Consider the following 16,339-nt stretch of genomic DNA (forward strand, 5'->3'; position numbering starts at 1 on the left):
TTAATTTCGGGGGGGGGGGGGGAAGGGGGGAGGGGAACTGACAAAAGCAAACAGAAATAGTAAGAAATTAGTAAGAAATGTTGCCAACTTGGCTGTCCTTCGCTACCTTCAAACTCATCAGGTCCAAAAATTGTTATCTACCTTTTCCAAGTGAAGCACCACCTGATACAACTATATAAATCATGCCCCGTAAAATCCAACAATGTTTATAAAGACACAGAGTTAGTTAGATCATGAGACTCAAAGATCTTCATATAATTCATGTGATCGCCAAGCAGCAGCAGAATCTTTGTTCAGCTACCAAAAGGCGCAAACCAAAGCAACATAGTGTTAGGATTGTAAAAGGCTGGGGCTTAAACCCACACTTTCTTATCATTTAAAGAGTTTTGCAGCACAGCACATTAGATAGATATCATTTCTAGGTATCCGACAAACGGAGAAAGGAGAATAAGGAAGAGCAAAACTTGAAACTTCTACTTATTTGATGCAGACAAGATCTTCATAGCATGGGGAAAAAACTCATTTACACATTTGGAGGTGGCCAAATCTTTCCAAATAGCTCTTCAACCCGCTTTGCTTGGTTAACATATCCTTCAAGCCCAGCAGCCAGAAGCTCCACTGAGGCAGGGCCCATGGCAGATGCAAGGCTTAATTGGTCCCACTTAGTAAGCTGAAAATTAAGACCACCAGAAGTTAACCAATTAGCAAACTCAACTCTTTATATACTAGTTTTCTGAAAAAATAAATAAATAAAGAAAGAAAGCACTACTAACTGCTATCTTTTATTTTTGAAAAGAATGAGAAAACTTCCAGACTTCAGACAGAAATATGTAGGAAACCAGAATTCTAAAACCATTCTAAAGGAAATGTTTTAGGCTCTAGTTGGTAAATAAAAGCATTTTCTAATTTTTATTTTCTAAATTCATGATATTTATTCCTGTGTTTATTCAAAGAAAAAAAATTCATGGCAGTATGTAGTGTGGAGTAAAAATGGATAAGATAATGGAATGATAATGAGAACAAAATATGATATTTGAAAATAATTTTTTTTAATATTTTGTAAAGCCATTGTACTTGATGACTCCAAAAATACACACCACTATATATGTTTTTACGAATAAACAAATGTATAAATGATATAGAACAAGCGTGGGTCAAACTGGCTATTAGGGATTGAGGCTAAACCTAGATACCGAACCTAGGTTTTCTTAGATATGCGGCCAAAGAAGAATTTTTTAAGTATCAAATATAAGATTTGATTGCTTTAAACAACCAGAAATATTCCTCAAAATTCTCAAAATAAGTTTTCTAAATAGCTGCAGTGATCTCAAAAATTAGATTTCGTGTAAAATTCTAATATACTAGTTTAAAATCCTAATCTAATTATAATTAAAGAATCCTAATAAAAGAACAATGATTTACGGAGTTAAAAATATAAATAAAATCTAATGGTATTAAGATTACAATGATGGTGTCTGGGTTAGCTTATTATTTTTGGTAATTTTGTGCGCATGAGATTTTTAGCTCCAATAAGCTTTGAACTCGTAGTGTTTTAACCGTAGAAAATTGTTTGGATTCCATGGAAAAATGACATGCATTTTATTGAAATATAAAGGACCAGTTTTTACAAGTTTACATGAGCAATAAAAAGAAATACAATTAATTACAATGAGATGAGTATATTACTAATATACTTTTTACTCTGTTTTAATATACACTTCAAATTTCTCAACACTCCCCCTCAAACTTGAATATAGATATTACTCATTTCCAACTTGACAATAAAACATGAAATTTAGGGTTACTTAATCATTTAATCAATACATCCGCAAGTTGCAAAACAATAGGCATATATGAAGTGCATATCAATCTATTATCCAATTTCTCCTTAATGAAATATTTGTTTACTTCAATATGTTTCGTCGTGTCATGACGTGATTATAAACGATACTAATTATTGATTTATTGTTGCAATAGAGTCATAGGCTCATTCAACTAAATCTTCAAATCTTCTAAAATCATTTTCAATCATATGAGTTCATACACCCCTTGAGCCATAGCCTTGAATTTTGACTTTGCACTGACCGGCTACTACATTTTGTTTTTTTACTTTTCTAAGTCACTAGATTTCTCCCTAAAGAAGGTATAATATCTAGAAGTGATCTTTCAACTAGAGATCTTGCATAGTCAACATCCATATATGTTCCAAGAAGTAGCTCATTATTTCTTTTAAACATAATTCCCTTACCAACAGTACCCTTTAAGTAATGGAGTATCTTGTAGGTAGCTTGCATATGCACTTCTTTGAACTTGTGTATGAACTAACTCACTACATTAACTGCATATGCAATGTCTGATCTGGTATGTAACAAGTATATCAGTTTTCCTAATAGTCTCCAGTACATTTCCTTATCCAACACTAAGTCATCCTCTACCAGCCCAGTTTATGATAGGATCAACTGATGTGCTAACAAGTTTGAATGATAGCTTCTAAGATTCCTTCAGAAGACTTGTAATTGTTAAAGAGAGTATACTATATGTAAATTAGATTAAAAGATATTAAGGTAAAATACATCTTATGTAATTAATTTTTTTTTTCTATTTTAGAAAACCTATATATATGAGGATGTGATGTTCAATAAAATACTCGTTCGACTATTCTTAACATGGTACAGAGCTTGAGAAAAAAAATCCTAGACCTCCTTCATAAATCCTAATAAGCCTTTATTACCGAAATAACACACAAAACCCTAAGAGACCAGTCTTGATTACCGACCACCACCATCCAGCCGCTAGCACCAAGACTGACCTTCACCATTGGTGCCAGAATTCTCTAGCCAAGCATCCAACATCTTTTCAGACGTCCAGCTGGCTCTGCCACTGCTCCCGGCTGTTGCACCACCCACCAGCATGTCTGTGCACAAGCTAGACCTCCACAACATCTCCTCCATTCAACCAGACCTGCACCACATGCAGACTGCCGCAGCTAATCCCCACAACACATGCAACCAGCTGTTGCCCCCTGCAGCAGCAACCACCAACCCCAACCACCAGTCACGGATCAACCTCTCTACTGCAACAACCGCAACAGTAGATGGAAAACAGCCAGTTGTCACTATGCAGCTACCCTCTGCTGCGCCAGCCCCAAACAACACCTCTGGCCACTCGTTTGGCGCCTCTAGCTGTGCCTCTACTCAGCAACACTATCAATCTAACTGTGCATCTGCCCTTCTGCGCACAGCCAACACCCTTACAACCTTGCTGTGTCTGCCTGTTGTGCATAGCCCACAAGCACAGTCGATTCTTCACACACTTAGCCCTCTATTGCGAACAGCTTGCAAATTCTGTTCCAGCCCGGTAATCCTTAAATTTTGCTCTATTTAATCGGTCTTAATCATCCCATAAGATCATTCAGAGGTTTCATCTCAAGTTATTAGTGCGAAACCCACCATGGCTAATCCAAAAAATCCCACAGGTACAAGTTTGGTGACATGCTCATATATGTTTTCTTTCTCACACGATATAAATATCTCGAATAGACTTTGAAATGTCATGAATTATAAATTCAAGGACCACTAACCATATGATCAACTCTTCAAAATACTTTCACACATATTCCATGTTTAAGTAGTAGAAAAATTGTTACTGCTAATGGATCGAATCACCAGTGCAGGAACAGAAAACATTAAACTTAATCCTATCCTGGTTCTAGAGAATGTGTTACATATCCTTAACATTTGTACTAATCTTGTGTCGGTCACTAAATTATTAAAGGATTTGAACTGCAAATAATCTTCTTCTTGCCTTATTATGACTTTCAGGATCTTGAGAAAGATAATTAGACATGCTAAAGCTAGAAACGGATTGCACACTTGGATGCAGCTAAGTTATCTCTCTCTGCCGCTACTTCAGACTTTATCAACAAGCTCTAACTCAACCACACAAAACTTGGACACCCATCTTTTTCAATCATAAAGGTCATGTTTTACTCTTTATTTAAAAATTCTGTTCGTGAAAATTTACATTGCGATATAAGTAAACTTCTCGACCATAAGCGTGTAATATTTCTTAATAGCAACAAAAGAAGTATGATTATATTTTTATTAATTCATATTGATATTTCGGACTGACATCACAAAAAAAATTTTTAATCACACACTTTCATTATTTTTTCACCAAGAAGGAATCTTTCATGAATAATCTACATCCACACTCTACAACAAAATAGACTAGCGGAATACAAAAATAATCAACTTCTAGCTACCACTAGAGCCTTCCTCTTCCAAAACAATATCGAGGTGAAACAGTCTTTACAACTATCTATATTATTAACTGTTTACTTTCCAGTGTTCTACATTTCAAAAGTTCTATAGAAACACTCTCCAAGTTTTACACAGAAACAAGTGTCACAAATCATCTGGTCCGTGGGACAACACACCATATAAACACGTGTAGGAAAATACACAGTATAAAGTTTGCCTTAAAGTGGCAAAAACTATGCATATTATATCCCTGATACGTGTCATACGTGATGGTCAATCACAATAGTAGTGTTAGCAGACTAGCAGAAAGTTGTTTTTTCTGTTAGTGCCAAGTAAGAAACTAGAACAAATGGTGATTGTGATGAAAAATTGGCAGTTGCATCCGCATTAGTAAACCCAATAATCTTTCAATAAAACTAGAGTTATCATGTTCATTTAAATCTTCAACTAAATTTCCAATTCATGATACCTTGAAGCTATTCCAGGCTGAGACCCAATTTTTCCAGTTGCTACACTGACTTACCAAAATCACCAAATAAATCTGCATTTTTTATTATTGGGTGGACCAAATGGGACCTTTATCTCCCAAATGGGTGGATCATTATGTACGAACTACATTTTCCAAGAGAATAATGAGAACAAGATGATGGAAAGTGTACAGACCTCTTCATCTGTAAAATTGTAGTTAGCAGCAGATTGAGGTGACAGCCTTCTAATAAAAGAGTACTTCTCATCAGGAATTACAGATTGTTTGAGAGATTGCAATATCTTCAATGGTGCAATGATATAATCAACACTGAAAAGTGAAAGCAAAATATCATCAGACTTTAGTGAAATTACTAAAATTTTCCAGTTAAAAGTTATTAAAGTTAAGTAGTAAATTACCCCAGAAGACTGAATAGATCTTGCTTATTTCGCACAGCTGCTGCCATCAACTTTGATTTATATCCATACTTGTGAATATAATTATAAGCTTTTGTGATCTGCAAAATTACAATTGTACATGCAATAAAGATTTATCGGGGCAACTGTCTTTAAAACAGGAGCTTCTTAAAAAACATTTCACAAATTTTTTGAAATAAAAAAGGAAAAACATTTCAGAAATTAAAGACAGAATTCACAAGCCAAACCAATTAGGCAAACTTCCACCTATTTAAGCTATAAAGACTCCTCAAAACAGCAACAAACTCCAATCTAAGCTCATGAAATGGTAACTTAGAATAAGTAATGCATCTCGTTTATACTTTTGCAGACAAAATGTTCAAAGATAGAGCAACTACAGTATAGTGAATACTGGATAAAAATTATGACATCATTGATGCAGTGAAATCAAAATTTAAAAATATATCGGAAATAGTGTCACCACATGCAAGGCTGTCTAATGACTGCACATAGTAAAAGAATAAGTATTATCCCTATTGGAGATGCCATAGAACTCGGTGAAAGCCATGAAAAACCTTGGATTATTTCCTTCAAAAAAGAAAACATTGGTTTACAAAGTGAGAAGTTGTAAAGCACAAAAAAAAATACCAAATATATTCTAGATCTATACTTGTACTAGTACAAAACATCCTTTTACTGTGACAGTTTATTCAAACAACTTAACTACACTACTAAACAACCAAGGGAATCAATTGTTTGCATGGCTTGCACATACAGCAGTTCCTTATAGAAGTACCAACCTTCTGCTAAGTGCAAGACACATTAAAGGAGAAATTTGAACATTAGAAAATAAACGAAAGCTCAACAGAATAAAATTTCAAACTAACCAAAGCCAGACCAGGATCCTCTCCTCTTCTAAGAGCAGCTTCTACATCATGATCCCCAGAATGATTACGTGCCCAATCCTGAGATCAGTGGACAAATGTTAAGAAAACAGACATACACTAAAAGGAAAAATAAGTAGCAGTCCAACAACAGGAACGCTGCTGGTCCACAGAATTAGAAAGTTACCCTAATGCGCCCAACAAAAATCTGAATAACAGACGCCCCAGCTTGGGCTGCAGCTGCAGCTTGAGCAAAGCTTACATGATAAAATTATGAAGGATCATTTTAGAGAAGCATTCTTTAAGGCACATAACTAACAGTGATAAAAATAAATGTAGGAAATGGAAGCAAGGAAGGAGGATGTAAACGCCATTATTTCATATGAAAAAGATTATCAAGTCAACAATGACAGAGATGATAAGAAAACTACTTGACACAGTTTATTGCTACTACATTTTCTGTTTCGACTGCAGTATGGTAGAGCTTTAGAAAGCCAAATGCGTGCCCACAGTGAAATGGCACAAGCCCCAATTACATCTAACGGACTTTCAATCTAAAATATGAGAATCCTATGAAAAATAACAGTCCAGATATACAAGTACAATTGAGAAGTTTTCCTTTTTTAACTTTCCCCTTTGGAGAAGATATCTGAGAAGATTTTTATTCTGCTTAACAGAAATCTAAGAAGATACTAAAATATATTAGGAGTGGAGTGTAATCTACAAAATTAGGCCAAGTCCACTTTCCAGAACTGTAGTATTCCAATACTGCCACCAATATTCTTCCCTAAACAGGCCCCCCTCTTATACAAACTGCATGCATTTCATGACCGGATACCTGTAAACAAAAGTCAAATGTGTTTGTATTCCCTCGGATTCCAGCAATCCCGCGGCTTCTATTCCCTGATACGGAAATGAGAAGAGATAGGCCAGAGAGAGGAGACTTATGAGTTTACATGCAAGGATTATCATACTGAAATTTTTCCTGAGAAATTAGAATGGAAATATAGCATATTCTCTTGGAAACTTACTTGCCAAGTTGAAGGAATTTTGAATAACAATCGTTCAGGAGGAACATCAACCTCATCATACAACTTCAATAATTCATGCACCTGCAATTTTGAATAGACTCCGGCTATTAAATTGCAATATCAACTAGAACATCTACAAGTCAAGCTCCTGCATCTTTAGTAGACTCCAGCTTTAAAATGCAATTTCAAACAGTGTAGTTAATGATGTACCATTCTGTAGGTGCTGTACTTCCCTAATATTAGTAGGTACATTGTTAAATTTCGTATCAGAGCGGAACCAAACATATCAAATTCCATAACAGGTAGAATGCTGAATAAACTTACCAGAAAAGGACATACTGGTAAGAACAAGTTATATGACTGATACTGATACAAAATCCTTTCAAAATTTTGAAATTAAAAAAAAAAAGTATTATCCAACCCATGAAAAAAATGCCCCAAAATCCATATGAATCCCTCCTTAAAATATATTTTTCTTTTTCTTATTTGCTTCCCTTTTCATCTCATTCTATCTGAAGCGTTTACTAAATTTCTATCTTACTCACATTTTTCTCTTCGATATTTTTCTATTTTTTTTATCTTGTTCTGAGTGCATCCTATGTTACATTTCTATCTTGAATATTTAAGGATTTTTCACCCACATGGAATTTTCATGAGAGTAACTTACTAAATATGAGATGGTACTCAATTCACAAAGAGAAAATTCTCAAAGTTTCTCTTCTTACCAAGGAAAATGAGATCTCACTATAACCATAAATTTAGTGCTCTTTATAAATGGTCCAAAAGTCAACAAAGTATAGCAAATACTGTTAGCAAGCATGTTAGAATCAGTGAGAATGAAAGTATCTCAAGAAAGTCATGCATGACAATGCCATTACAATAAACTTACGAAATTTCCGGTCTTTCATTGAATGTCTCAGGCAGAGGCCAGAAACTCAAGCAGAAAGGTTCGAACAGTAATCATCAATGAATTTCAGATGAATATACATCAACTTTTCATGATTAATTTTTCAAAAGAAGGAATAGAATATCATTTTTTAATACCAACAACCAACTTGTATGAAGAGAGAAAGTTGGTTTATATGAACAACTTGAGATGCAGTCAGCAAGTCATAATTAATCTAAGAGAGGCATCAACAACCAAATAATATGCCTGAAAAGAACAAATTGAGGGAGAAAAAAAAGGCAATACCTTCCTGATGATGCCATGAGTATCATATGCCAGACGGGCATCCACTTCAGTGGACACTCGACCAGGAACAAGCCTTGACAAATCACCACCAACATTAACTAAAGCCTACGCTTCAACTACCACTTGTCAGGAACAGAAGCTATCCAGCAGCCACAACTGTAAGCATTCCTAAGATCGATATATACAAAGACCAACCTTGCTAACAAAACTAGACAATCTCAATTCAGAGTTTTCCAGCCCAGAACACCCAGAATCCGCCAAGGCCATATCCACAGCATTCTGTGCACAATTGGGGGAAAATGATTTAATTAGATAAACATAAATCCGTATTTCTTTAGCTTCTCAATTTTCCATTTCACTGAGATCGTATACTTACCCTGAAAATGGTATCGGGAAGACCACAGATACCCAAGAGGAGCGCGGAGCTAACGGTAGCAGCAGTTGGGGGAAACCTGTGTTTGAATTGATAAATAAACATTAACAAAACACCATCAATTCTTGTAATCCCCTACCAACAACACACAAACACACAGATGAAAATTTGTGAAACTGAATTTTTGAGTTTTATATGATAATCTCTGTAATTGGCTTCAATGTTGCAGTAAACGGGAGATAAAATATCAAATACAATCTAAAAGCAGCAACCGAACAATATCATCAAAACTGAATTCCATTATCAGATATCAAGTTAGAGAAAGAGAGAGATAAAAGGGAACGAATGGTACTTTTCGAAATCATCGAAAATAACGGTGTCAGGTACGATCTCACTGAAGGCAGACACTGCATCCAATTCAGTGCCCATTCCTTAAGAGCAAAAGGAAAAAAAAAATTATCAGCATAATGTATATTATATGGAGGCAGGAATCGAATAAGAATATTGTTGAAATTCGAAGAGAGAGAGAGACAGAGAGACAGAGAGAAGAGTACCGGTGTCAAGAGAAGAAGCTCGAATTCGAGGAAATGATCTCTGGAGCTTGAAGAGCAGAGTAGAAGCTGCGGATCCCCCCGTCAAACTCAGCCTTCCCTTCTGTCAATACTCAACATCGCACAAAAATGAGCCAAGCATAGACATACATGAATTCACAAAGGATGGATACACATGCAGAGAGGGAGAAAGGAGAGAGGAGGTTGCCTGGTAAGAAGAAGAAGAGGAGGAGAGAGCTGAGAATGGCGGAGATTGCAAGGAGAGTGACATTCCTTCTGCTTCAGATTCAAAATCAGAGGGAGAGAGAGAGAGAGAGAGAGAGAGAGAGAGAAAGAGAGAGAAGAAGAGTGTTGTGATGAGGTGGCTGGGGATGGGATCAAAGGTTGGTGGGGGGTTGAAGCTCGAGTTGTCAGTTATACATTTCTCCCGTCTTGTATTGAAGTAGGGGCAGTGTGACTGGATGAAATTAAGATATAAATGAATTCCAAGATATTTTACACGTGTCACTCTTTCGCTCTTTTTCTATTTTTTTTTTCTTTTAAATAAATAAAAGATGGAGTTTTTAAAAACAACTAATTATTATATAATATTTCTTTTTATTTAAAAAATTAATAAATTTATTTATAATATTATTAACATAATAATAAATTAAATTATTTTGACACTTAACTTAATATAATCACCACTACAATTTCATTAATATAAATTAAATTATTCCTTCCCTTCTTTATTCACATTTACTACTAAGATAAATAATGTTTTGATTTTGCAAAAGAAAAAAGATCAATGACTTTTTACCTTTAAACAAAATTTAGATAAATATGTTTTTTTTTTTTTTTTATCCTTAAAGTCTACAACTTTCAAGAATAATTTAAACAAATAATTTTACTAATCTTTTGGTTTAATAGAAGAATTCTTTTTATATTTTAATTATTATAAAAAATGTAAAACTCATATTCTTATTTCTTATACGAAATAAAAATTTAGCTATATATTTGAGTAAAATTAATAAAAAAACAAAGAAGAAATTATAAATAAATAAAAAAATAAAGAAAGAAACTTCCAACAAATTTTAGATTAATATTTTAATTAATTCTTTCGATTAATAAAAAAATTCTTTTTTTTTTTCTATAAAAACTAACTATTAAATAATAAATAATGAAGATCTTAAATAAAGAATAAATAATTTAAGTACAGTTTTTTTTTTAACAAATATTAAATAAAATTTGAATATGTGCCACGTAATAGTTAAATAATAAGAACTTAAAATGCATACATATGATTTTTGAGAATAGTAAATGTAGTTAGAATTAATATTTAAAAAAAAAAAAAGAGAGAAATTTTTATAACTAATTGCCTCAGTTTCGGGTAAAGCCAGAATAAGTGGTTGTAATAATATATGTGGATTACACATTTTTCTGAATCATGCTCCAAATAATAGTGAAACAAAACAGACAAACAAAGTTGGCCGACTCTAATTTATATCTAAGATGGAAGATAATTCCACACCACATTTTTTCTTGTATGCTCCGTCCTTGACAGTTTTCATGTGTCCAATTCCTTCAAACAACTGGGATCTTATTTCATAGTTTTAGCTTTTTACCTTTGTCTTTTTGTTTTCATCTTTTTTTTTTTTAATCAACATACATACAACCATGCCACATAACCTTTCAAGGCAATAAAGAATACAATTAATTTAACCACATAAAAATAAACTTCAAATTAAACATTTTAGACCACAAAATAAAAAAAAAAAATAAAAAGAAAACCTTTACCACAAGTAAAATATTAAAAAAATAATAATAATAACTAAAATATAATAGGTGGAAAAAAGCCAACTAGAACCATTGGTTTATTATGAGTTAACCTAAAGGGCTATATCCTATAGGCGGATGACTCCGTGCTCCTCTCGCCAACTTACATCACGTTTAGTTTCTTCCATGTTACCAGAGACTTGAGGAATTTCTTTACCTGCAAAACACCCCCCCACCCCCAAAAAAGAAAACATTTATATTATAAATAATTGCTAGACACTTAAGTACCGTCTCTGAATATCAAATCAAGGGCAAAACGAATAAAGAAACACCTCTAATGGGTCTCTGAGGGAATAAAATGCATTGGTTTCTTTGGGTACTGAAGATACCAAGATCCCATATCCTTGATTCCTCTCTCGCAACATCTGTGGAAATCAATATTATAGCCATTCTACCACCTAATATCTCACAACCAACCACTCTGTATTTACAATTTCTAACCTTGAATGCATCTTCATCTGTTTTGTCGTCTCCAATATAAATTGCGAGCACATCCTCACTATTCTTTAGCCCTGCAATTTTGTTTCACAAATTAAATAAGAGAAAACCAGACCCTTCATCCTCAACTCTATGCTGATTGCTTCAATTTTTATAATTTAAAATAAAATTAAGAACAGAGAGCGACATAGAATAAAGACCAAGGGACTCGAGCAGAAATTCCACTGCTTTTCCCTTATCCCAATCAATCACAGGACGAACCTCTAAAACCTGCCACAACAAAAACTCCCAACTTTATTACATATATATATATATTCATGAATGTAGTAGGAGAAGCATTTAAAGCCAATACAGAATACCTTCCTCCCGTGAGTTAATCGCAGCCGCGGATAATCTTTTAAGATATCATGAACTGATTGTGCAATAGTAGGCCAGTTCTGCAGTAAGATGAAACACACGCAATCTCACTTGGAAACCAAATTCAAAGCGTGTGAAGACAGAGTTAAATCCTGTTTAAGTCCTCACCTTCTCATCTACATTACGGTAATGTACAGAGGCACAAAACTTGTGATTCTCAACTTTTGCACCTTTGATTCCTCTAGTATTCTCGACGAGGGTTCTAAAAACCTCGTCAATCATGGGTAAGAACTCACTAGCGGGCTGGAAAAGATTTACCTCTTTCCCCTACCACAAACAAAATAGACGAGGATCAACAACAAAATCAAAGGCACCACTCTTTTTCTTTTCAAAGCTAATTAAGTGACTGAAGTTTTAGTGGCAACATATTACCGGTTGGTCAGTAGATTTAGTACAATTTGGATGGCCATTGGGCTCTGTGTGATTAACAGGTCCCATGATGTCCATGCCATGACTACCAGCATAATATAGTTCTGTTAGTCCTACCAACTCATAAACCTGAACACAGAGCATTATACTGATAAAATTTTCACGAGGAAAAAGGAAAAAGAATAAAATAAAACTTTTGAATGTTCAGGGAAACTACCTTGTCACGGCTTCTTCCACTAATAATTGCTGTAGGGAAAATCTTTCCAACGTCTCTTACAGTCGATCGCATCTGACAAACAAATTGTCTGATTTCAGCATTTCTTGTGCATATAACAAACACAGGGTAATTATTCTTTTTTTTTAGAGGAAAATACCGAGTAACTCTTACAGGATCAGACATAATGGCACGATCTGGGTCATCTACTATGGGAGAGAGAGTCCCATCATAATCAAGAAAGACAGCTACTTTCTTGCTCTTTGCATGATTAGTAATTTGCTCAAAGCATTTAAGTGCGGAAGGATGCTTAAGCTGCAAAAGCAGAAGAAGAGAAGAGAAAACAATTAGAAGATACAAGTTAAATAATATAACGTTAGTCAATGTTCTTAAATCATTCCATTTATTTATCAAAGATTAAATGAGCATACCATCCAGGAGCTGTAAGCAACGTCAACATCATCTGAAGCTATCTCTAAATTGAAATCCTTAAGGAGCTTCTTGCGAGGAGGTGATGAGGATTTCATGGCATCCAGCCAACCATTGGACCTAACATCATCAAACATTCCAGGCTTTTTTCTTGGGATTGTTACAAACTTTCCAGAAGAAACTGATGCTCCCGGCTGCCCATAAGGCAACAGACTTGAATGGATCCCCAGTCTTGACTTGTTTACTGGTGCGGGATCAGTGAGAACAGGAGAAGCATGATTTGACTTCAACTCCATTGGCCAGACCGCACTTGCAATGCCTACTTACAGTATTAATAAACACAGACGTCTACTTAATCCAAGAACTCTTTACCCGACCCGTTTATCTATGAAAAACCACCTCTTCAACGTTTTCTTGTCACTGGTAGTTGGTAAGCAGTCCATCAAGCGCAGACTTCCTGGAAACTGGAGATGGTAACCAAGTAGAGTTAAAAAAGCTTCAAAACATGGAGATGAAACATTCCAAAGAAATAAACTCACTGATATTTTCTGTACCTTTTCATCTCCAAAAGTACACCGCATTTATTGCGGCTGCCTGAACATTATCTTGTCAATGATGTTCATGAGAAGGATGGTCTAACACCTTCAAAATTCAAGGGAATTTCACCTAAACCTGTTCCAGATTGCCCGGTAAACACATGCACCAAAAGCATCAAAATGGACTAACCGCGTTTAGAAGCTTTTTGTCATAGAAGAAAATAATTATAAAAAAAAAAGTCAATATTTTCTTGCGACATAAAACTGGCGAGGAAGCAAATTCAACGGGAAACTTTGCAAATAGTTCTTCCCAAAGTTTGGCGGATCCAGTCTAGCGGACCCCATTTCAGCTCAATCATTTTCGTTAATGTTAGGAAAGAATCATGTCTACCACTTCACTAATAACAGAAAATTGTCTGTGCGGATATTTACGAAAAAGAAAATATCGGAAACCCCGAAAAAGATTAAAGAATAAAAACAGAAGCAGAACAGTTAAAACAGCAAAACCTTAAACTTGGTTCCAGTTAATTCCATTGTGGACCAAACTTAAAGTGAATCATAAATAACAGAAAATCAGACTAAGTAAACAACTAAGTGAAGCAGCAACCATCTTGATCCTCAAGGGTTGAAAAAAGAAGCCAACCTTACCGTCAAAGAAAGGAAGTGCAACTAAAGAAATCACCCCGAAGGAAAGAAATTTAACTGTATACAAAGATCTTTACTACTTTATTCATAGTCATGTTCTTTAATGACAGTTCAGATAAGTTAGCATCTTTTAAGAATTGGGCCCAAATGAAAATATTTGGTGTTTTCGTCAAATGTTTGGGAAAAAAAGAGACCTCGCTGAAAAGTTGAAACTGCTATCACAACAAAAGTACAGAAACGATATATTTTGTTCTGAAGCAAATATAAGCGCTCGTGATCATGATATCCTTTATATATACTATAAATTATCTCTCGATGTATGCTTTACCTCACCAATTACGACATGTTTGATCACTTATTACGTTTCTTGGCTTAGATGAATTCCTTATAAAAATTATTGGGGCAACCAATTTATTTTAACATCAACATACGTAATACATAACTATTTAAATATACACCTCCATACCTAACAGTAGTCGCTTACACGTGTCTGCATATATATAAGTGATATGGTATACGTGCTATGGCCCGACATTGGCCTGGATTGTAGCACTTCTAGATCTAATACATAGAAATTTTCAATTTTTACAAAAACGTGTCACCACTATAATAATAATAATAAACAGTATAAACACAAAACATAAATTTGATTGGCCCATTCGATTTTGAAAAGACGCTTCAACCACTAAAAACGACCATCAACTTTACCCCATGAATGACTAGAGATATAAAGGAAGAAGTACAAGTATAAAATACAGAAAATGAATGGAAGTTACCGGTTAAAGCAGTTAGCTTTTTACAACATAGTTTAATTCATTCAAAGTCAATGTTAGTGAAACTTGTTGGCGAGAATTCCTAGTCCACAAACAACGTATGCTAAAATGGCATCTAACAAGAAATCAGAGTTGAAATTTCGTAAAAAGATTTTTAAGGTTTTACATCCAACGGAAATTAAGCGAATAAGACACGGTTCGAAACTTCAACATCTTTTACCTAGTTCTGGGCAACCGACAAAACAGAAACTATCGCTTATATTGAAAAACATAGGAAATGGTCTGTCCGCATCGCTTTCTTTAATTAATGAGAACCTCCACCAGAAGAAATTTTCTTACATATGCGACCGACCTGTTTTTCTCTTTGATAAAAACATTCATATTAATTTCAACGCATATCATTCGCGTTTAAGAAGTCAAATCTCCCAAACACGGTCTAGAAACTCAAGAAACTAAATAGCGCCGTAAAACAAAACTCAAAAAAAAAGAAAGAAAAAGGAAAACAAGATCTTGGAAGCTAAAAATCTCTGTTAATTCTTACGAAGGTTTCCACAGTTAGATCACCATAAAGATCTCAGAATCTGTAAATATATGTCACGTATGTTGCAAAACGAAACAAAAAAAGAAACAGCAAAGAAACTCTATCTCTGTTGGGATAGAAAAATGGGGAAACAAAAAAAAAGACGAGGCATAAGAGTAATGCATAAAAAAAATTGAAAGTAGCAATGAGTTAATCGTAAGAAATGGACTAGCAATGTACCTGGAATCACGAGAGGGAAAAAACGTAAAAAGCGGTTTTCTGTGGAGGAAAGACGAACCTTGTCGCGAAAATACAGTTCGCAGATCACACACCTGAGAAGGGGAGGATAAAAATATACCATCAATCAATACAGAATGCATGCTTATGTATTATGGCGGAAATATAGATTCTGGAAAGAGAATTATTTTGAAGAGAGGAAAAAAATAAAAAGGAAAATCAGGAAAACAGAAAAAAGACCTTAAAAGAAAAGGTGAAAATGAAAAAAGAAACCCTAAAAATCGCAGAGAGAGAAGGGAAGAAGAAAATGGAAGCGAAAACTTGGGGTATTTATAGAGTTTGATAGCTGATGAAAAGAAAAGACGTGTTTAACAAGGCAAACACGGTTGTTGAGTTGGGGAAACACCATTCAAATTTTACCATAATCCCCACCTTATTTATTTCTTTTTTATAAATTTATCTTAAATATTTATTTCCATTTCCATTTATGAACACTTGTCTTTTTTTTTTTTCAATTTTCAACTTTTTTATTTTTTAAAAAAATCGTAATCAAAAGATTTCACGTCCCAAAGCTGCAATTTTTTGAAGTTTCGAAAACGTATGTATATATATATATATATGTATTCGTGTCGAAACGAAGAGTCATCTGAGAGCGAAATGGAAGAAGCTTACCATGGGGCTATATTGACTGGCCAGAAACGGACACGTGTACGTGAAAGCTAGGGGCGTAAACAGACACTCGCCACCTGTCCAACTGTAATGTTGACATGA

At 34.5% G+C, this 16,339-nt stretch overlaps 2 protein-coding genes across 2 annotated transcripts; both read right to left on the bottom strand.

Moving 5' to 3' along the window:
- Positions 1–226: 226 nt before the first annotated feature.
- Positions 227–9,584, bottom strand: LOC110817525 (Aldolase superfamily protein). Its single transcript, XM_022046112.2, has 13 exons — positions 9,384–9,584; positions 9,179–9,278; positions 8,977–9,055; positions 8,628–8,703; positions 8,447–8,530; positions 8,252–8,356; positions 7,060–7,140; positions 6,867–6,931; positions 6,216–6,285; positions 6,032–6,109; positions 5,148–5,245; positions 4,926–5,058; positions 227–670 (listed from the first exon to the last, which is right to left on the bottom strand). Exons 1-13 carry the CDS (start codon positions 9,444–9,446, stop codon positions 524–526), a joined length of 1,179 nt encoding a protein of 392 aa, XP_021901804.1. The 5' UTR covers positions 9,447–9,584; the 3' UTR covers positions 227–523.
- A 1,255-nt stretch (positions 9,585–10,839) lies between these two features.
- Positions 10,840–16,110, bottom strand: TPPG (Haloacid dehalogenase-like hydrolase (HAD) superfamily protein). The gene is made up of 13 exons (XM_088217606.1): positions 15,809–16,110; positions 15,572–15,663; positions 13,412–13,529; positions 12,860–13,321; positions 12,603–12,743; positions 12,432–12,503; positions 12,218–12,343; positions 11,954–12,112; positions 11,788–11,865; positions 11,629–11,698; positions 11,432–11,502; positions 11,263–11,355; positions 10,840–11,147 (listed from the first exon to the last, which is right to left on the bottom strand). The coding sequence occupies exons 4-13, from the start codon at positions 13,151–13,153 to the stop codon at positions 11,094–11,096; spliced, it is 1,158 nt and encodes a 385-aa protein (XP_088073732.1). The 5' UTR covers positions 13,154–13,321; positions 13,412–13,529; positions 15,572–15,663; positions 15,809–16,110; the 3' UTR covers positions 10,840–11,093.
- Between the last annotated feature and the right edge of the window lie 229 nt (positions 16,111–16,339).

Source organism: Carica papaya, chromosome 4, assembly GCF_054855325.1.
Source record: "Carica papaya isolate Zhongbai chromosome 4, ASM5485532v1, whole genome shotgun sequence".
NCBI lineage: Eukaryota > Viridiplantae > Streptophyta > Magnoliopsida > Brassicales > Caricaceae > Carica > Carica papaya.